This window comes from Corvus hawaiiensis, chromosome 8 (assembly GCF_020740725.1).
Source record: "Corvus hawaiiensis isolate bCorHaw1 chromosome 8, bCorHaw1.pri.cur, whole genome shotgun sequence".
Lineage (NCBI taxonomy): Eukaryota > Metazoa > Chordata > Aves > Passeriformes > Corvidae > Corvus > Corvus hawaiiensis.
Window position 1 is genome coordinate 19,085,553 of NC_063220.1, and position 22,925 is coordinate 19,108,477.

At 40.0% G+C, this 22,925-nt stretch overlaps 1 protein-coding gene across 3 annotated transcripts; it reads left to right on the forward strand.

Annotated features, from left to right (window-relative positions):
* The first annotated feature begins 1,155 nt into the window (after positions 1-1,155).
* Positions 1,156-22,574, forward strand: ZFAND4 (zinc finger AN1-type containing 4). 3 transcript variants are annotated; one of them, XM_048311139.1, is made up of 10 exons: positions 1,156-1,275; positions 1,969-2,271; positions 9,182-9,257; positions 9,359-9,426; positions 9,957-10,143; positions 14,297-14,438; positions 15,285-16,466; positions 17,087-17,141; positions 19,435-19,552; positions 21,679-22,574. In XM_048311139.1, exons 2-10 carry the CDS (start codon positions 2,088-2,090, stop codon positions 21,812-21,814), a joined length of 2,148 nt encoding a protein of 715 aa, XP_048167096.1. In that variant the 5' UTR covers positions 1,156-1,275; positions 1,969-2,087; the 3' UTR covers positions 21,815-22,574. The 3 variants fall into 3 exon arrangements, with proteins under 3 accessions (XP_048167096.1, XP_048167095.1, XP_048167097.1); XM_048311138.1 differs by having other exon boundaries at positions 1,156-1,270; XM_048311140.1 differs by having other exon boundaries at positions 1,156-1,270; positions 19,438-19,552.
* Positions 22,575-22,925: the final 351 nt, after the last annotated feature.

A 22,925-nucleotide genomic window follows, 5' to 3' on the forward strand; every position in this document is an offset into this window, starting at 1 on the left:
GAGTGGTGGCTTTTTAAACTGAGTTCTGGCTATAGAGTTTGGTTTTGGGTTGTGTTGGTTTTTTGGGGTTTTTTTTTGGAAATTCGATAAACCATGACTGCGTATTTCTGGGAAGGGCAGAGCTGAAGGCCCAATATTACAGCATCCAGAAGCTCTGACAGGTTCCCATACCTGCTACATGCTTCTGAAAAGCCGCAGTTTTAACTGGGCCTGAAACCTCACAGCAAGTCAAGGTAGGTCTTGCATATTTTAAAACCTAAATGGAAAGTAAAGTGGTTAATGTAATTAGCACCTGCTAATAGGATAAGCTTGTTTTCTCTAGCCTGTGATCATCCAAGGGACCCGCTGCTTCTGGAGCCTGCGCTGGCCACCTCACGCTGAAACGGGAGCACAGTCGAGCGCTGACCTTCAGTGAAGGGTGCCCGAGAGCAGTGCCTGGCCCCTGCCAGGGCCGGGAATGTTCTTGTCCTGGCTGGGAACAGCGGGGTGGCTGCACGCGCTAGGAGTCGGCCCGCCCCTGCCTCCCGGGCCCAGCGCTGCGCTCGGACACACCGGCAGTGCCTGGGAGCCTGGCGGGCTGAGCGCAAAGTGTCCCTGCTGACTTTGCAGGCTGGCCCTGAGCAAAGGCCGGCGGTGGTAGGGCCGAGGCGAGCCGCCGGAGCCACCTTAGCCTTAATCCGCCCTGGCCGCCTCCCCGCACTCCGTGTCCCAGGAGGCAGCGCGGCCGCCGCCGCTGTCACGTGTCCACCGGTAGCGCTGGGGGCGTTGCAGACTCACGGAGCGGTTTGGGGCGGAAGGCACCTGAAAGCCCATCCCGTTATCCACCCTGGCCCTGAGCAGGGACATCTCCACGGGCCTGGGCTGCCCGAATCCCCACCCAGCCTGGCCTTCAACACTCCCAGGGGATGGGGAAGTGTATCCGGGTCCTTCCCTGCGCACGCGTTGCCGCCCCGCGTCCTAACGACCACAACAAGCGGCGCGGCGGGTGCCCACCCCTGAGGCACCGCGAGCCCCGCCCGCTGGAGGCGCTGATTGGCCGAGGTTCGTGAGAGCGGGCGCCCCATTGGCCCGCGGGAGGAGCTGTCACAGGGGCGGGGCAGCGCGGGGTCTGCCGGGCGGCGCCTCCTGGTCCTGCCCCCCCGGGCGGCTCCGGCTGCGCTCCCGGTCCGTGCGTCCCGCCGGGCCCGGCCGGCTCCGGCAGCTGCGGCGGGCGGGGCGGCGCGGGGGGAGAGCAACTGTGTCTCCCCCCGAGCGGGCCCGGCGGCGGCAGGTGAGGTGAGACCCGCCTTCGCTCGGCGGGTTCCGGGCCGTCGGGAGCGCCGCTCCTGCGGGGACCTGCGGCGGCAGCGCCGAGCGCGGCGGGGCAGAGGGGCCGTGCTCGAACCGCCGCGGGCCTGGCCTCGCCGGCGCGGCGCGTGTCCCGGGAGGAAACGGGGGCCGGGGGCAGTGGTGGCGGGGCCCGCGGCCAGCCCGGGGTGCGAGGCCGCCCCGAGGCGCGGTGGCGGCGGGGACGGGTCAGCTGCTCGCCCTCCTTTGTTCGCGGGCGCTCCGCTCGGCTGCCGGGGTCCGGCCCCCACTCCGGTGCGGCGCTGGGCCCCGCTGGCGGGTGCACGGCTGAGCTGCCGCCTCCAACTGCCTTCCCTGAGCCCGGACCAGTCCCTGTTCTTACGTTTTTCCGGAGTTTTTCTCTGGCTCTGAGACTGCGGAGGGCTTAGCTCTTGTCAGGAGGCATTGGGCGTCTGGTTGTCATGTCGCTTGTGGGAACAAAAATAACAAAGGTAGTAGGTTGCGTCTGGAGTGCTGACACTAGAGCCCTAAAACTACAACATTGCTAATATCATTTGTGGTTACCTTGCCCTACTAGGCAATCACAATGTTTCTTAACAATCATTTTACATAAAGTAAATTTGAATTCTCTTTAACAGTTACGTTTAGATGTTGTCAGAACTATATTTGTTTGCTTTATAGGTGAAAAATCCTAAAGATGAACAGCAATGCGCTACACGTATCTTCAAAGCTGCCTTGGCTAGAAGTGGAATGTAGTTTCCTGACAGATCTTCTTACAAGGAAGTTGTAAATCCTTTCTAATGGCCGACAAGAAAGAGCCTCCTTTTTTCAATAAAGATAATATGGGACCATTTCACTACAAACTTCCTTTCTATGAAACTATGGAGCTCTTCATTGAAACGCTTACAGGAACCTGCTTTGAACTGCGAGTTTCCCCCTTTGAAACAGTTATTTCTGTGAAAGCTAAAATTCAAAGATTGGAAGGTACTATTCTCTCTTGTTTCAGTGTAAACTGTATCACTTTAGAAGAAGTCCTGTTTTAAAACTCATGATTGCTAAAATCAAACCAAAAAACTTAAGTGTCATGTTTAGCAATATGTGTAAAAACTCGGTGCTTAGTTCATGGCTTAGGTTTAATTGAAGTTGAGTTGTTTTTTTGTTCTTTCCTTTTTTTGTAAGTTCATGGCTTAGGCTTCACTGGAGTTGGTATGTTTGCTCTTCTGATGTGTTGGTTGGGGTTTTTTTTCTAAATACAGTTATTAAGGTTAATCTTAAAAAGTCTGTGGATTCCCTGACCCAAGTTGTTTGTTAACTAGCAAGATTATAAACCAGAGCCATGCAATATGTGTATATTGAGTAACTGAGCATACTTTAAACTTGCTGCTATGTTTGTTGCTGATTAGGTTAGTCAGTTTATGGTTTTTTTATGATACTGCAGTCACAAGAGCAACTGCAGTGCAGGCAAATCCCAAAGGCAGCTTTAAGTTACTGATTTGAATTTTGTTTAGGTGAGTGATCTTTTGCTGGTAGACATCTGGCTGAGCAATGCTTTGTCTTAAAATGATAAACTTGATGCATTCTGCCAAGTGAAAAATCTTTAAGTTATGAGGCCAGTCTTGATGCTTATGCAAGAAGAATAGGTGTAGGTTAGTCCTGTCTTACCTCCTTTCCTCTGTAATGAGGATGACCGTGCATGAAAGAATGTGATTTGAAATATTAAGATATACATAGTTTAACTACTTTGAAGCATTGCATCCTCTATCCTCTTTTTCACTTTGGAAGGGTTAAAGAACTGTATAGCTGTAGAATTTGTGAGTATTAGAGTTGCTGATTTTAAGAAAAGGGATCCTCTCCTTCCCTAGTATACCTGTACGTGTTTTTCATCCCTCTGTCTCTTTCATCTCTTCTCTCCTTCTGTGACCCATCCTCTGGGAGATGTAACATGATTCTGTAGGCTGGATAGGATACTCTACTCCTCTTACGGAAATCTGCTCTAGTGGATGGAAAAAAAGCCCAGACAGCTGGCACGAGACTTAAAACACAGAAGCATTGCAACAACAGAGGGGACTATTTACTAGTAAGATCCACCCAGTAGGAGCTCCACCGTGCAGATAACTGGAGCTTACATCCATGTAGGATTGCATGTTAGTGCAGCTGTGTGTGGATGGGCTTTTGTTTCCTGGGGACAGGGCCATAATTAATTGCGAGTCAGAGAATGTGTCAAGATGCTCCTGGAGGCTAGAGGTGAAGCAAGAAAAGGAAAGGGGTTTTTCTCCTATAACTGAATATAGGTATAGGAGAGATGCACAGAATGCTAGCTAACAGTGAATTAAAAGATAGCATAGGCAGTAGAGAACAGAAGGCTATCTGGGTAGTATAAACGATGGAGTGAGCTTTAAAGGATACATGAAGAGATCAGTGGGAGATGTGAGGAAGAGAGATTTGTATTCCTTGGAGTCCCAAATGTGAGACTGTGAATAGCCATACTCAGTTATGCCTACAGCTTACAAAAGAATCCTCATTTCTTATTAGAAGAACAGCTCAGTAATGAAGTTACAATATTGCTTATCTGGAATTTTGCTCGCATGTTGTAGTTCATAGGATGGTAAAGTAATTATGGCTTGGCTGCCTGCTGTATAGAATTAATAATAAGTAAATTGCATTAAACGTGGAAGATGAGTTCACTGGTGCTTATCACTGATTTGTAAGAAGTCAGTTGAAATACTTTGATACTCCATAACAGAGTTAAAATATTTGTACTGTTCTGATTAAGGATTTGTGGGAGGCAGAGTGAAAACAAATTGATCAGTTACGTGTGGAGGAAACAGATACACAATGACAAGTTAATTTAATGTTGCTCTTGGGGTTGCTATTGTATGTTAAAAAATAATTAACAATTTTTCAGTGACAGAGTTCCTATTATAGTGCACAAGTTTGAGCAATAAATCACCCAGATGGAGCAAAAATTCAGAAGTAATTTTGTTGTGATTTAGCTTGGGAAGGAGAAAGCTTTCATCTGTTCCTGTTTCTACTGCTGGTTTTCACTTTTTATTTTGTATCGTGTCAGCTTTCATGGGGTGTCAATCTCTCTTAGTTAAGCTGCACTTCTGGTTGGAGAATGCCTCCTACAATGCTGGAAGACTACATGAGGTCCCTAGTATGCGTATTGTCTTCATTTGGATGTTGGGGATGATAGTATGTAAGCAAAGGAGACAATTTGAAAAATGAGCCGAGACCTGAAAGCTCCAAGAAAAAAATCTAGAATTGTATCAGAAGTTAACAAACTGTTAAAATGTTATCCATGCCTGTAATTGTAAAAGGCTAATAATAAAACTAAAACAAGACAAATTGATCTTGTCAACAACTGGAAAATCAATAGTTGTAGACTGTCTTCACCATAATAAAAAAGCATAATATGGATGGCATGTTAGGAATTTTGTCTACTTCAGATACTGTTTGTCATTCTTGATGCCTACTAGTGATCTGATATGGAAAGGCTTGTTTAGACAGCTGTACTAGACATTGGTACCTTACTAAGAAAGAGCTCCATGTTTTCAGTGGTTTTAGTCAGTATAGAATACACATAAAAACTTACAGGTTCTAATGCATCTGAAATTTCAGTGCAAGTCTTCTACTCATAAATTGAAGTTACAGCATATCTGATGTGTGTTTGGATCAGATCCAGGCATTTGTCCTCAAATATGTTCTCTGTGAAGTAAGCAGGAGATTTGTTACAGCGTTGACTTTGGAGCCCCAGGGCTAAATTGCTCCTAGTCTCAGATTCACTGACTGAGCCTTTTAAAATGGTTCATCTGGGAAGAAATAGTTCCCTTTGTCTCTACTGGTGTCATAAAAGCTGGAATACACACACAGTACTACCAGCAGTGCTACCTATTCCATTGGTTTTACTTGTTAATCAGTGTTGATGGACACAGATAGGATGGTATCTGAATTTCAAGGTGGCATGAAAGACTGAGCTTTTAACACAAGTAGAACTTGAAAAAAACAGGATTTCATTGAAAGAGGAAGTAATAGGGTTTTTTAAACTGAGATCTCTCTTTGGTTTCTCCATTGCACAAGTCCTTGTAGCTGCTGGGCTGGGCAGAGTTGAGTATTCATTCAGAAACACCAGTTATTACACTGTTTTAAAGACAGAGCATTCAGGTAGCATATTCATAGTAGTGGTTAATTAATCTCTTAAAGAACCATAGATAATACCTGTAAGCATGTTTGTTGGGAAAGATAGGATTGAGTCTCAAGGGAGGAGGTGGGCTTTGGGATTTTGTGGTGGTAGTGGTGGTATTACTGTTATTAGCTTGCAGGAATTAATTGGAATTCTTCAGTGTGAAGTGTTAGGACATTAATTTACATAGTTAGCTTTAAAATAAAAAAACAACTTGGTTATGGTTTGTTCGGTGAGTACTTGCCACTGAATTTTATGATCTGTGTACGTGGAAACATTGACCTTTTTAAAAGAAAATTCAGATGTTCTCTTCTTGTATGATTGTAAAGGGGGAAAAGAGAACTAGCTTTCAAAGTACATCTTGATTTCAGTGTTCAATAGGTGTTCCCTTGTGTTCAGTAGGAAATGACAGATGCAGCAATAATTTTGTTGTATATGTGTGTGTACTCAGTTCATCGTGTGAGCTGTTATTTTTCTTTGGTCTTTTTGCTGTCATTATTTTGCTGCCCGTGTACAGCAGCTTCACCTTAAATAAAAGGAACTAGACGAACATCAAGCAGACTTCATATGGATGTTGTAATTTCTTTCAGTATTCTGTGAATTCAGAGTATGTCATAATGATATTTATTAGTATTTGCATTAGAGAAAATAGCTGTGCTTCTGCCAGGATTGGAGTAAGTGGCTTGCACAAGTGTCATAAATTTTTAACAGAACCAATCCTGCTTTTTTCTGTTTACAACTTTTCTCCTGCATCTTCTATTTGCTTTATGATTTTCCTGTTTACTGTGCTGATAGAGACTAGAAGTTCATGAAGCATTTTTTAAGCTTGTGCTGCTTTAAGTTGTGGATTTCTGCACCTCTTACTAATGTAGCCAGTTTGTGGGGGAAAATAATAGTGTCAGCCCAGCCTGTCTGTAAACAGAGGCTCCAGCAATTTCAACATTAAATGAAAGATAGGTGCACTGTTTGGATTTTGTCAGTGACATGTCTGTAGCATTCTTAAAGGTAGGAACTTTATGCCCGCAACTTAAAATCAAGGTTTTTTTCTGAAATTTACAAGGATTTTTTTTTTTCCCTGTGTTAATCTTGACCAAATCAGTTTCTGTGGTGAACAAAAGGGAAGAGTAAGGGAGGGAAACTTAAGGCTGTATGTGATATGCTGATTCAGAGACAGGATAGGGTAGCTGCTTCTCTCCTCCCCCCTTTTTAGTAGGTCAGATTGTCAGTGCACCTGCAGCCATTTCAATAGGTAGTCTGCAGACTCTTCTTTCCTCGTGTAGCATCACCTGGCCAGCTCATTTCCACTTGAGCATTGAGATGTAGCTTATTGCCCTACTTACCTCTCAGTCCTGATTTAGAGCAGGCCAGTGATACTGTCATGTACTACTCAGGGAGAGGGTATAGTGGATGTGTATGTCACAGTTCTCATTATTGTTGGCAGTTGTCCATGCTGATCTCATGTGTAAATGTCTCCTCAAGAAATCCTTACTATAATCCAGAAAAAGACAGCTGATGAATATTTTGCTACTTCTGAAGCTATAAAGCATTTACTATTTCCTCAGTGTATAAATACAGAATTCTAAGAAAGCAGTATAAAAGGGAGTAAGTAATAAAGACATGTCTGTTTCCAATTACAGCAGAGTATCCTCTTTTCATCTGTTCATTTCATCAAAAATACATTGTCATTGTTGAATGAGTAAAAACATGTTTCACTCCAGTGCTGCCAGCTGCAAGCCAGCCTTTTTAACAAATACTCTCTCAGTTTATCAAAGGAATTGGAAATTGCTGCTTGGAGGCTGCTGAAGCCATAACAAATGCAGACAGTAATCAGATTGTTTGTAATCAGAAGAGTGCAAAACAACACAAAAAACTTTATTGTAGACTTGGTGGCTATTGCCAGCTTGTTCTTTTGCTTATACTGCTGACTTGAAACATAACCAATAACCAGCTATTAAATAGCTGGCAGTGTACTGGCAGTTATGTTAGTCTGCTGTATGAACATATTATTCTTACAAATGTCCTGTGGACTTCAGAGGATATAAGATTCCTGTTAAATGCAGTCAAATGGAGTAAAGTTGTGTTGGTCATTCAGAACAGGGAAGATTGGGTATGAGTTGTGCTGAGAAGAGGAAATTGTCATCTTCCGTAAAGCCTAAAGAAAAACAATGACAGTTCCTCCAAAGGGCATTCCCCCTTCTGCACAGGGATGTCTCCTACTTGCCTGTTTAACGTGCTTGGACTTTGACCAGACAGGATCTTGTCCCCTTTCTTCCTTGCCAGTGATGGATTTTGGTAGCTTTATGCCTTTCCTCTACTTAGGAAGGGGCTACTTAGCTATCTCCTGCCACAGCTTGCTAAGCATTCTCACAAGCCTTCAAAAGCTTACATGTTTTTGGAAACTATCTGAAAGACACTGATCTTTGTGTTCCCCTCCTGCCAGATGTATTTAGGGAAGTCTTACTGTGTAGCATTGCCGATTGCATTTCCTTTTAAGTATCTGAACATGCAATGAATAAAAATATAGGATAAGATTATTTTAATGTAACCTTTAGGAAAATACATTTATAGGTTTTGTCTCTTAGTATGAGAAGTAGTGTTTAGAACTTTTTGAAAAAGTAATTCTTGGTCTCTATAGATGTACATTTTAATTAACATTTGTCATGAATGCACAGTAAGATCTTAATTACCTGGGTTTCACTAGACGAGCAACTTCTTTTTGATGCTGGAGGGAAGGGGTTTTTTTTGGTGGTCTGAGATGTCTCATCCTTTCATAACTGTCTTCATTTTTATTCTATCCAAAATTTGGACCATGGTAGCATTCCAATAAAAATGTGTGAAGACCTCAGATTGTACCAGCGTTTGCTTATTATCTCTAATGTATATTGCATCTGTATCTGAGGTGACTATGCAGGCAGAAGTTGTGTAGAATTTGGATTCTGTTTGTGTAGAATATGAATTTTTAATAAGGAACAAATATTCAGTATGCTTACTTTCTCTTAACAAAAAATAGCCAAATCATCCCAGAATTTGAGTTGAAAATGAGTATTACTGGATATTAAAAATAACATTCCAATGGCATAAAAAGCACCCAGAACAAAACAAAAGTGTGTGTAGGATGAAGTTTAATTAACTGCTGTGTTACTGAACTGTACATGCCAACTTTGAGGTCCCAAACCAAGCACGGACAAAAACACAACTGCAGTTCTCACCATGGTTAGAGAGCTGCCACCAGTCACCTTAATGTGACTATGTCTGTACTGTGAATAATACAAAATGCCAGTCTGTGCTTAAATTATTCAGCAGTTTTGTAGGTAGAAGTTTTATCCTGTGTTTCCTGTCAGTAGACATAAAGTTCTGAAGTTCAGATAACAGGAAAAAACCTCCCTTATCTGATGAATAGAAAAAGAGCAAGTATTAATAAGCCTGAAGCAGTTGAACACTTCTACACACCCTCTGCTGAGCCAAAAGATTGAACTTTGTGTGTGAGCTAAAGCCTTCTGAAAGTCTTTGTTTTTAATAACTGTTTGGAGGTTGGATGTCACAGCTGAAGACTGCTCAAGTGCCTGTCCTTGTCCTGCTTCCTCCCTTCTTTCTCCTGTGATCCAGTTTCAATCCATCAGCTGCATACTCTTCAAAAAGCAAAACTCCCCAGAGGCTAACTCCTCTTGCCAAGCTTCAATTTTAAGTCATTTGTTTGTTTCTTTTGTGTAGGTATTCCTGTCTCTCAGCAGCACTTAATTTGGAATAATATGGAACTGAAGGATGACTATTGTTTGAATGATTATAAGTAAGTATAGAATAAAATTATGTTTCTAATTAATGTTTCTAAATAATTGTTAGCATAAGCAACAGAAAATGCTATAAAAATTTATTTATTGTTATTTACAGCATTTCAGAAGGCTGCACTCTGAAGTTGGTTCTGGCTATGCGAGGTGGACCTGTTAACACCAGACGAGGTAGGTGTTAAGTAAATTAAAGATGGTGGTTTTCATGCAACATCTTAAAACTGTGAAGAGCTTCTCTTAGATAAGCATTTTAGACAATCAGACTTCAGTTCCAAATTAATTGGAAAAATACTTAACAAAAATGGGGGGATATTTTTCCCCATCTTCTCTTACTTAACATATCAAGTGCACTTTGTTTACTCTTAGATTAAGTATATTTATATGTATAGAATCATCAAGTCATAAAATCAGCAACTCTTCGCTTGAAGAAAAAATTATTCTGGAATGTCATTATACAAATAGTTTTTAAAATATGGTCGATGAGAGTCAGGCATTGCTACAGTCACACAATAAACTTGGTTATGTGGATCGTCTGTATAGGAGTGAAAATGAAGACATTCCAATGATAATTTTCACTTGGGAAAAAACTCAGCATATCTTCTAGGCTGGGAATTCCTGTTACAAACCGAGCTGAGCTCTCAGAGGTGATCAAAACAACAATAATAATATTTTGGTTTTATTTTGGTTTTTTGTCTTTATAGTTCCTGTGAAAGATCCTATCAGGGAAATGGCTGAATACATGGATCCTGCTAGAGACAAGATCTGGGAGAAAGGGCCATCCAACAAACAAGTTACCTTCCTGGTGTATCGAGAAGGAGATCGGTTGAATTTCTTCCGTGTGGTTGACCGGGGTGATGGCACTTTAACGCCATTGTCTGAGTCTTTGAGGTAAAGTTGGTTTTAATCTTTATATTATTCTTCAAAAGTGGGTTGCTGTGTAATTTTCAGCTGTATTTGTTGACTTTATCAAAAGAATACCTGGCATATTGCAAGAATTATTGCCTAGGGGCTATTTAATTCTTGTAACTGTCTAACAGCACAGTAGTGCTTTGTGGTCAGTGGTTTTGCTGATGGTTCTCTTATCACTGTGTGTGTTAATATAATGAGTTAAAACTGACTTCATACTTCAGGCAATTCTCAACATTCCAGCCTGTTCTGAGAAGGAGCATGTTGCAGTAGAGTCAAATCAGTATTTTATTAGATATTAGAAACTTCTGTTAAGCACTTTCTCTAACATCTTAAGGCATTTGTTTAGTTTTGTAAATATTTCTCTGTTCACAGAAATTTTTTTTTCTGTGGATATGACTTGACTAAATGTTTAGTCAGGAAGATAGTAGATTGGCAGTGCAAAATCCTGTGGGCTTTTTTTGGTTTGTTGTTTAGGAGGGTGGTTGGTTTGAAGGGAAGGGTGGTTTTGTTGTGCTTTATGTGGGGTGGGGATTTTTTTGGTTTTGTATGGATTTTGGTTTGGGTTTTTTTTGTATGTTGTTTTTTGTCTTTTTTTTTTTAATCTACTGAAGTAATTACCAATATAGCCAGCCTTTGGATGCTATTAGGCCTCGGGTTAGCTACTTGAAGTACCAAGCTTGTGTTATTTGCTGTCAGAATCCAGTGCTGTTACCATCAGGAGGACAGGTGTGTCACTTTACCTACTACATTGTAGTAAACTGTTTGGTAATCTTTTTCCTAAAACTATCAAAATTGATATCTATTAAAAACGATTGAATTCTGTTTTTATACTGCAGCTTTTGGGTAGGGTCTTTTATCCCCTCAAGAACTTAATATTTGTACAGCTGTGAGGAAAGGAGTTCCCTTTCTGGGCACTAGCTGTGTTTTCTCCAAGGCTAAGGCTCAAGCTGTTTTAAGTAACTATTCTTGTTTCTGTTTGCAGAGGGAAAGCAAGAGCTTTGTACTGGGTTTGTATTCAGTTCGTATTCAGAATGATACTACTCTTAAAATATAAGACATCCATACTTAAGACCTACAGACTGAAAGAAATATCAAAGTTGAATTCCCACATTGTTATACAGAGTAGAAAGACTTGTTTGATATACAAGGAAGAGAAAAGACGCAAATATTTTAGATCTGTGATTTTATCTTTCAGCCCCTCTACTCTTTCAGTAAATAGCCACATATGGTACTGTTTGAAATAGGTTAAAACAAGCATAACTGGTAAGAACTGAGAACCTTGCTGCTGCACTGGGCTAGATGCACTTCTGGAAAGATGAGTAGACTGGTGTAATTCTTGTTCTTGCTGCTAACCTGCCTGTTACCACTTTGTTCCTATTTAACCTTCTGACTCTAGTGAACATCCAAACCCATTCAAAAAGCTGGGACTGGGGTTGCTATACTGTGAGCTTGTGCAAGGAGTTGTCATAAGGAGCTTGAAATTGAATGGATAGAGTGGGCTCCCTGGTATCTCCCTTCATGTTCAAATCTGTGTGTGTGTGTGGATTTTTTTTTCCCCATTTAAAACTAGTGTGGACAATAGTCTGAAAGTCTTTGTACTTTTCCATTGGGTAATCCAAGTGTATAGGTATAATAGTAATTTAATTGAGATTGGCTAAACATTGCAAATGGGAGGAGTGAAACACTCTTTTGGCTCTTGCAATTACCTGGGTAAGCCTTTCAAAGCACAGCAGTATGTAGAAAAGTCAAATACATTGGGTTTAAGAAATATGCTGTCACTGGTCAAGTGAACCAGTTGGGTTGGAAGCCACCTGAGTTGAAAACATTCAGCTTGAGTTGTTTCTATTTTTCTGTGCTTTCTATGGGAGTTCATTTATTAGCTTTTCTACTAAGGCAGATAGTAATTTGGAGGGGAAGGAAATCCAAATTTTTTAATTTGTTATCATGTTTGGGTGAAACTGTGGGAAGTGGGAAAAGTAGCAAAGGGAGGAGAGAATGGAAACAAATCAGACCTTTTTGTTTGATCTTTGTAGAGGAAAGCTGTGGGTCACTCTGAGTACTACTATTTTGCATACTGACAGTTGTGTTCATATATGTGGGTATATTGGTGACTAAGCATTTCGAAGCACTTGTTTATCAGCCTCTCTCACACTGCTGATATGTGGAGCAGAATTCATTGACTGAAATTTAGAAATGAGACATTGGTTTTGGTTTTGTTTTATAGTTCTCCAGATAATTTTATTTCATCTGCGATTGAGTTACTGGTTAAAACTTGACAAGAGTATAAATGCATACAGTGGTCATTGTCTCTGGATTAGAAGAAGAGTGTTGAAGTTGTGGTGGAGGACTGGCAGACACTAGTGCTGAAAGGGTTTCAGCAAGCTAATAATTTTTGAGACATGCATTTTACAAGCAGGAGCTCAGGAATGTTGACACCTATGGACAAAGTCAATTTAAAATTTAGTCATTGTAAAATGGGCTGAAAATATCATTAATATCAAAACTCCCTGTCCAACTTTTATAATCTTACAATCACATCAAAGCAAACAATCCTTTTGTCAGTCCTTTTTTTTTTTTTTTGGTGTGTGTTTTTGGCCCCTGTTTGTCAGAAAATTGAACAAAAAGATAACAATTATTTTTTCATTAAAAGAAAAATCAAAAACCAACCACACCAAAAAACCAACCAAACATGAAACATACCACTTTGCTTTCTATCATTACCTTGCAGGAAAGGAAGTTCAACAAATTCTTTTGACTTGGGTGATGTAAACCTTTATAAAGTTAAAATTTTGAAATAATTTTTTTTAGTGTTGGGTTTTTACCAGGAGAAGTATGTATACATAATAGGCATGCTGACTGTCCCCATGTGGACCTATTCAGGTTTTGGTAAGAAATGACTGGTCTATTTTGTTGACTCTTGCTTTGAATTTGCTGCTGTCTTGCTCTTCACGCTGTCTCCCAGCTGTGCTGCCTTTGGAATTTTGCTACATTTTAGGAAATGGATTTGGAGAGTCAGTGCAAAAAATGCTGGCTCTAAGGGCAGCAGAATATTTCCAAGAATCAGGTAAGATGCCAGCTCTAATTAGTGGGTTGTGGGTTTTTTTTGGTACTGACTTCCACATGACGCTTTTAGTTCTTCCTTGATCTCTTTTGGAGAGTAGAAACTTGAGCTAAATCTACTAAAACATTTTTATGAACACAGGGGAATTCGGGGAGTTGCCTGATTGTCACGATTTCTAGATGCTGACAACCTAATGGAAGAACTAAAACACTCTTCAAAATATACTACCTACAGTGTTGAAAATGCATCAATTTGTAATGAATTGGACACTCCTAATGGTTCTTTCATTTCAGTGTCAAATGCTGAATGTGTTACTGATTGATGCTTCATAGGAAAAACAAATTAGATGCTGATTTTTAAAACCTTGAGGTGAGGTTTTGCATTCTGTTAAAATGCAGAATGGAAGAAGGAAATGTCATGCTATAAACTTCCAGTGACTACTGACTTAAAATATTTTGTCTTGGGACTAGCAATTCTAATCTATTTTTTTTTTTTCCAAATGTGAGACTCTTTGGCATCTTTGGAAACCTAAACTGATCTTTTTTTTTTCTTTTTTTTCTTTTTTTTTTTTTTTTATTTTGAAAAGGAGAAATAGAATATCACATCCACATGGGTGACCCCTCCATTTCCATTTATGGTGAGAACACCCCTCAGGATGGATAGAAATTTGGACTTTTCCTTCCATGCCAGTGTCTGGTTAATTGGAAAACTGATCAGCTTGTTGTCTGAGTCACACACTTAACAGCTTTGGCCATATCTTCAGGAGACATTTGTGGAACTGGATATCCCCTCTGTGGGGGAAATATATAGTGAGTGTGAACCAACTGTATATGATATAACAACTTCCCAGAAGCGTGGCTATGTTCAGATTTCAGCTACATCACTTTGCCCTTATAAGGGATGCTTATGTGGATAAATGGATTTGAAATGTCTTTGCATACAGTTTTTACATAATGTTTTGTCAACAGATCAACTACGGATATGAGTTCCTAGTTGTGAGAATACTCTACATTGAAGACATAATTCAATTACTTGATTAGAGGATGAATACAAACTTTCTTTTATTTTCAGCGGTGGTTCAGTTTATAATTTATATGATGAAGATGAGACAGAGGCATCACCTTCTGGCCAACAGATTATTGAGAATTCAATTACTATGAATAAAATGAAACTGCTCAAGGCAAAGATGGAGAACATGAATCTGAGTAAAAAGGTGAAATTGTGATTTCAGTTTTTTTGTCATAAAATGGCTTGGGCTTTCCTTGTGCTGACTTTTCTAAAAAGCAGATCAGATTCTGCCATTTTGAGAAGTAAAGTTATCACAGGTAGATGATTTCTCAACTATTGTTTATGTAAATACTGTTGTATAAATGTTCTGCTGAGGGGCATTGGCTTTCCTTGGACCTACCTGCCCTCATTCAAAGAATTCATTACTGGTCCTGGATTTATTTGCAAGGGTAGGTTTTTTGGGGTGGGTGGGTTTTGTGGTTTTGTTTGTTTGGGGTTTTTTTCTTCCAATACTTTAAGTAGCATTGTTTTGCAGTACTGCTCTGGTAAAAAGTCAGTGTTTCTCTTAAAATGGAATTTCATTAGATACACTGTTACTGAAAAGCCTGTAAAGTGAAATATGGGAATGATACTATCGTGAAGATAAAACATTACACTGGTGTTCATGTGCGACTAGGTTGCCTAGATGTAAAATGAAGAGATTATACTTTCTTTCATTTTTTGTTGTGTTTGAGATCTGAAGCTCCTCTGGATAACTTTGATGACATTCTGGCTTCCTTTTCTATTTCTCTGACATGTCACCTATTTATTGAAAACATTTCCTGATTATAATCTTTGATTTTATTATTCAGCTGTTGGGGTGAAATCTTGATGGCTAGTAATATGTAAGGCAGTAGAAAGAATGATACGCTCTTTTCTGGTCTTACACTGTCTGAATTCCTCAGAATGTATTTTCAGTCAGGTCTTCTGAGCACAACTGGAATTCAAATACTAATTGCTTTTGTATCCATGTTTTGTGATTTTGGTTGAGCTTTGGTTTTTTTTTTAATAGCCTAAGAAAACTGTCAAGGTGAAGCCTCGCCCTCCAATGACTCCTCGACCACCTAGTGGCTCGGTGGCTGCTGCCCGTCACCGCTTTTTAAGAGTGCTCCCCCATATCGGACAGTCGTGCCTACCTCCTCCTGGGAATTTGCATCAGTCGGAATCTCCCCAAAATGCACTTTCAGCACTGGCTACTTTGGCCACTGCTGGTAGAACGATGCCATCCACACCTAATCACTTCCTTAAGGAAGATGACACTTGGCAGAGCAACTCTTGGTCTCAGCCAGTCAATAGCATCAGGTTACCACCGAAAATATCTCGCGTTGAACTAGAAAATGCAAAACTACCTACAAATAGTATTCTGACTCCTGTTTCATCCCTGCCTGCAAATTCAGAAAAAGCATCTGAAAATGTGACCTCAGCAAGTGAGGAGGATGCTGTTTTGTTTCCAAGTCTAACAAACGTGGAACTGTATGGAACGGAAGAAGAACATCTACCTGAACCAGATGCTTTTGCTTTTTTAACAGAAGCAAGCCCTGCTGAACAGTGTAGTGAGATCTATGACATAGGAAAGGTGAACCCAGAACTTGAACTGCCTGATGGAGACAAAGATTCTAAGGTTGTAGAGCAGCATAGAAAACCTATTGGCAAAGTGCTGAGCACTGCAGCAATGGAGACTGGTCTTCTCAGTACTCGTGAATTAAGTCCTCAGAAAAATCTGCTTTTGTCTCCCCTTCGGTATTCACCACAAGTGGCACATCACAGTTCTCTGAAACCACAAGCACAGCCCAGATGCTTTGAGGCTGGTAACTTGAGATCTACAGCCTCCCCTAATGTGCTTCAATCATTGGAAGTACGTAGTATAGCGGACTCCTCTTTTTCTAGGACCACTAGATTTTGTAGTGTGAAAGTAGAGTCACTTGGCAAAAGACCTGATGTAATTTCTAAAGTAGAGGCTAGGGACATCACAGATGTGGCTAGCAAGGCATCCAAAGAACCTGCAAGTTCTGTAACTAACTTAGGATTTCTGGCTTCGCTGGCCCGAAGCACAAACAGGGAAAGTTTACAGAGTTCCTGTGGGACTGACAGGTTTCGGACTTCTGGTATTGCACTGCCTACAAACCTGCAGCATTTTCAGGAAGAAAGCTTTAGGAAAACTGCTCCTCCAAATGAAGCTGCTGAATATATTCTAGTGAGTATGAATGCATCCAAAGAAATCAAGTTTTCCTGTTTTTGTGATACTGATGTTACAAAACTACTCTGTGTGTGTGTGTGTGTCTTGTCAGGAGAGGCAGATGGGGTGCGGGAGGTGTATTTAAATCCCTGGTTGTCTTAAACTGTTTTCTGAATGGCTGATGGTTTCTAAACTGCCTGTTTATCTAAACAGGTCCTAGAAGAATTTTTTCATTAAGATTTAAAGTGGCTGTTCAGTTCACAACTGAAATTATGAGTTATTGTAGTGATAGAATTATGAGTGTGTATGTTAGAAGTGTCATCTGGCTTCTGCTGCTCACTAATTGTCATTTATTCCAAAGTGTGCCCAGTGACTGGCACCATATGTGCCAAGCTTCTGCTCTCTAATGTACTTTGTTGTTTTGGTGTACTTTGAAGTGTGGGGAGATTTATTAAATAGTCATTAAGGTTAGGGCTTTATATTGCAGAATTTTAACTTTGTGTGCCGTTGTCTTGGACTCCTCTTGGGTAGATTGATAAAACATTGGTATCAAATAAGCTGATACCAGACTACCTACATTTTCATTTAATTTCCATCTGCTAGTAATTTCGTTGTGGAATTTTTTTTTTTTTTTTTAGTCTGCGCATGGGCTTGGAATGAATGGAAGTATGGCAGCTGTAGGGAAAAGAGTAGGTAAGTAACTTACATAATAATTAAAGATGACTCTAATCTTTCCTGATATATCACACATAGAGAGGACAAAAATAATCTATCTTTGTAAGGCATTTGACTTCTAGAGTCCTTGCTGTATTCCACTTCTATAGCATGGTTAATCTTTTAATATTTTAAGCAATTCTTTAACGTGCAGATGGCATCCAGATCTTAGGTGGACCATAACTGCAACTCTTTTTTAGTTTTTTTAATACTTAGTGAAGCCTGCATGTCATCTGTAGATCTAAATGTGACTTTCTGTGCTGAAGTTGCCAAATTATCAGTTCTGTGAATACTTCTGAGTCTACTAAAATCAGAGCCAAGTTTATTGGTAGCATTGTCTTTATCACAAAAAAAAAAAGTGGGGAGGAAGCAATAAGGACATGGATGCTGCAGAACTCTGATACAGTGCAGATTTTTCACTATTTTTTTGCTGTTCATCATTCTTTCCACCCTAGTCATGGTAACTGTGGAGTGCTCAATGCTTGACATCTATTGAAAATCGATGTGTTATGCATAGATATTAATTGTTTATGTGATTAATTCTATTGGGAGGAAAGGAATTGTCTAAATTAATGCTTTCAAAACTCTTAAGAGTGAGCTAAGGATTTTCAGCCCATTTAATTTTTCTTCTATGTATCTTTGACTTACAGTTAGCAAGTTTTCTTCTTTCTGTATTACCTTAGGTGGGTATGTATTCCAGATCTGGCATATAAAATAAACTAGAAAATAGATGTTCAAATAGCAGATGCAACAGAAAAAAATTATGTAATTGTAATGTTGGAGCAAAAGCTGCTAAAAGAGTGGGTTGTGCCTTTGTTTCACAACTGTAGAGGCAGCTTGGACTTGGCAGTCAGTTAGGAAACAGGTCTGTCCTGTCCTCTGCTGCTCCAGAGGTGATACCCTAAGGGCCCTGTCTGCATGATGGGGAAGCCTACTAGCACCTGAGTCATTTTGGATAGGACCATGAAGAAGACACTCCTCTGGTGTATCTTACATCAGAAAAAATTGTATTTTCCAAAAGATACCAGACATGAGTTGGTGTGGTCATATCATGCAGGCTCTTGAGAGAGATGTGGCTGGTAATGATCTGTTGTATAACTGGCCAAAGGACAGATCACTTTTCACTGTAGTTGCTGTAGGGACCGTAAATGTGAGGACAGGTGTATTGTTTTTTCTGTTTAAGTAGGTCCTCAGGGCCAGCTGTCTTCGAGCTCTGTCTCTCTCACAAACTGGGCTAACTGATGCTTCTGAAATTGTGTGCTTTTAGATGATGAAATTGTTAGTGTGGACAAATGTTGCCTGGAAGTTTCAGTGCTGGATAGGAATGGGGTGGGAGTGGTGGGTAGTGATGACTGTGATGTGTAGTGACTGCCTGGTGCTGCTATTGAGTGTAGTCTGCTGCATCTCAACTAAGAAATGACTGTTGGGATTAAAAGTGTGCTGGACGAAAAATACTTGTGAACTCATGAGAGAACTTTTTGGGAACATCCTGACAATATAGCTATAGAAACACTGAAAGAATGTTTGAGAGGATGCATTGCTCACTTTACTGACCCAGCACGTGGGAAATACGCTTGAGCAAGTTGTGGACAAAGAACTTACTTCTGCAGAAGGAAGGGAGATGCCTTTTCTTTACGTGATCTCCGGTTAATAAAGCAACAACCAAGAATTATAAGGCAAAAAGTAAAAATAAAGTAAGTTTTTTTAAGTATAGAAATTTTACAAACATCTGCAAAGTGCCTAATGTAACCATATAACTAGGTAGAGGCCTGTAGTCTAATACGGTACTATTCTTGCAATTACGGAGTACCAGCAAAATTTTTAAATGTTGCAGTACTTATTTGGCAAATTAGTATAGTGAGTATATTGGATGCTAGGCAGCGGAATGCCCAGGTGATTCTTTGTAAAGCCGTTGTGCACAGCGCTTTCCCAATGACGCTCTGTGTGCGTTCATTTTGGGTCTGGGAAGACCATTAAGAGATGTGTTTATTGATTCGTTCTGTAACTTCTTGCTTACGTGAACTTTTAACGGGTGTTCAAAATAACAGTTTTAAGGCCCACATTGTGATGCCTCTTCCAAAGGTGTTCATGGGCTTGAGGTGTGTTTCCTGTTTTGGCTTTCAGGGTTTATTTTTCCCCCTTCTTTTTAGGCTTTGGGGTTCCCACCTGAAGTATCCTAAGAAATGCAAAATGAATCTGCGTTTCAAAAGATCACATTTAACTTGTTTGTGAATAAGTTATAATGTCTTTACTGTCTTTCTACTTCTGAAAGCAGGTGAAGCAACCCATCTTCCACCTGTGAATGGCTTAATTCAAGCAAAAAAGAAAATGTCAAAGCACTGCTTTCTTTGTGGCAAGAAAACTGGATTGGCAACCAGCTATGAGTGCAGGTAGGTGGAGTATATAACCAGCTGTTACTTAAAATTGATAGCTGAGTTAACCAAAAAGTTTTCTTTGCTGCATAGTATTCCTTAAGCATAGCAAATCAAAAGGCACCCTTCAAGAAAGTTGCAGTTCTCAGTTCCGCAAAACTGCAGGAATTAAAACTCAGGAATGTTGCCCCTGTTGTGCTCTTGAGGTGTATGTTTTTCCAGGAAGACCAAGAAATGGAAGGTAACAGAATGGAAGATACCAGGAAATAAAGAACAAGATAACAAAAAAAGAGCAATGACATTTTATACTTGTGGGAGAAGAACCTGCTACAGATACATGTTCTGCAAAGTTTCTCATCAATAATGGTATCATTAACAACTTGACGAAAAACTGGGTTTGATAGTTTCTCACAAATCTCCCTCAGATTTGGCCCAATTGCAACACATCTTCACAGTTTGTGAATTTATACAAATTTGTATTCAACAAATCTTTGATATGTGTGTTCTGGTTTTTTGCAAGACTTCAGTCACCTTTGAGCATCTAGAGCATCTCAAACACAGAACCACCCAAGTGCTGGTCCCCCAAATCATTGCTTGTAGACAACACAGTGAGACCTGGTGCTTGGTGGTGATCTTGGGAAACTGTAAAAAAAACAACAAAAAAACCCAACCAAACAAAAAAACCTCCAAACAAACAAAAACCTCCCAACAAGAACAACAACAAAAGAACACAGAAAAAAACCCCACTCTCTCTGTTAGTTTTCAAGTACGAGATATTTTTTCTTAGTATTGTTTCCTAAGAGCTAGTCAAGGTTGGGAGCTGCTGTGCTGTGAGGGCTGCATTTGGAGCTGATCTTGGTTCATGCCAACCAACAGCAAAATGAACAAGAACTTCTGCCACTGGGCAATTGTATAGGAGAATTTCAGGGTGAAGAATTGTCTCCTTACTGACTCTTCAGTCTCTGATATTGAAACAGTTTTGGACACTGCTCACTTTCCTGATGAGCACATAGCTGCAAGCTCTTCTAAAAGTAACTAAGCAGCTTGCTTAAGGTTAAAAATGAAGGGGGAAATGGCTCATCTCCAAGAATAGCATTTGTTTTGGTTTCAAAAGGAGCAGCCATAGGACCTTTTACTAGATATGTATATAATCCTATGAGAAAAGTTGTGATTATGGGACCAAGAACCAAAGAAAAACAAATTTATTTCCAGGCACACAAAGCCTCAGGAACAGCTGCAGAGTTTATTATGAGCCCAGATAGACAGATAAGTAAATAGGAGATTATAGTGTGAGTTCAATGGGTAACACTTAATCCATTTCAAGAGAATTCTGATTTTGAATGGTATCAGTGTTTTACTGTCAAGAAGCATCTCTATCAATAATCAGGCAACAGGACCCCAATATGTGTCTCCAGGTAAAGCACTTGTCCAGATTGTATCCAACATCCAAAGTATGCTTTTCTCCTGGTAAGAGTCTTAGCTGCAGAACTGTCAAGTTTGAAGCAAAAATTCTGATCTTAACTCATCAAAATTGCAACTGATACTAGGTAGATGAACCCTTTTCCAGTCCTACAGGAAGTTATGTTCCCTGTAGTTTTTCTGATGTCTTACAGCTGACTAAATCTGTATTTATTAATCTTAAATGGCTAATGTGCATTTATGCCAGACAGAAGTTGTGCTGAAAACAACTGTTTTGATTGTCTGAGTGATGTCGTGGTTTTGAATTGAAATGCATTGCATGGATTTCACCTGATGGAATTACTGTCCATGGTTTTGTCCTCTGAATTCTACCAACTAATATTGTGTGAGGTCCTTAAAAAAGAAAGTAAAACAAAGCTCATCATTCTTAATTTTATAATGCATGAGACACCTCTAATATAAGTGTGTTTGATCTTTGCTGGTTGGTTCCTGGAGTACTGCTCTTGCTTAGCTTCCCAGCTGAAGAGACTGTTGGGTCAAAACTGAAACATTCAGTGTGAAAAATGTCATTTTGTGTACCCTACCAGTTAATGTCACCAGTCAAGGATGATGACAATTCAAACAGCTCTGTCATTTAAGACATGGTTAAGCAAAATGGTTCCCAGCATGTCAGAGCATTAAAAGCTTCTAAAAGCTTGTAACATGTAATATTCTTGTTTCTTCAGATGTGGAAACAACTTCTGTGCAACGCACCGCTACGCAGAGACTCACACCTGCACCTACGACTACAAGAGCGCGGGGCGGAGGTATTTGCAGGAGACCAATCCCATCGTTAGTGCACCAAAGCTTCCCAAAATCTGACATGGTTGTGCTGCATGTGGCCACTCTGCCATTGAAGAATTGTATTGAATTGAGAGAAGCACTTGCTTAAACTGCATAATTTTGCCATGCTCCATATTTAAAGATTTGCCAAGTAACAAAAAAGCACATGAGGATGCATCGAAGAATAATGTGAACACTACTGCTGTTAAAACTTTTCTTCTTGAGTGAATGAAAGGTTAAAAATTAGTTTCTAAAAACTTACACTATGATTTAACTGTTACTGCACGTGTTGTGTTTTATATTTGGGAAAGCTATTTCACTAGACAAGTCTTTAAAGATGCACTTTACTAACTTTACTGTATAACCAGAGTTGAGGGGGTGTTGTAATGAGGGTGTCATGTAATGTCTTCTGTACTCTTGTTTTTTGTCCATTGCGTGGTATCTTCTAAGTTATTTCACTAGAAGGATCCTCCTCCCTCCCCTTTCTTCAAACAGCCTGTTTTGAGATTTTAAGGGGATAGTGTGTTCCACCCCTCTGTTTCATTCTGATTGATATTCATACATTGTGTGTCCATTCTGAAAATTACATATCATCTTAATCACATTTTCTTAAAATAATGCTGTTTATATGACAAGTTTGTTTTTAAATAGAAGGTTCCCTGTTTGTTGCCATTAAATATGAGAAACAACTTATTTTAACTTTTTTTGTAATCCTAGATTTTTTTAAGACTTCACAACTTGCTTTGTTAAGATGTTGAATGCTGTTATTGGAAGAAATTCTAATAAATATTAAATTTTATTCTTGTTTATGCTGTCATAAATGCACAAAATAACTTCCCTCTTACAGTGTGTTCCTAAATTAAAAGTTGGGCTCTGTTGGGAGGGTATATATATTTTTTTTTTTCTTTCCACAAGCACTGGCTCATATCTGTTCATACTGAAGCTGATGGGAAGAATTCCCACCAGCTTCATTAGGTATAGTGTGACCAACACTGTGTGCTTTAAATAAACTGCCTGAAGTCTTACAGTTTTGCTGGCAAAGGCAAGATGGATGCCCAACAAATGGGCATGTATTAACCTTTCTCCCCTTCAGCTGATACAGTATAAAGGCAGTTCAGTAAATGCATGAGACACCTCTAATGATCATGTA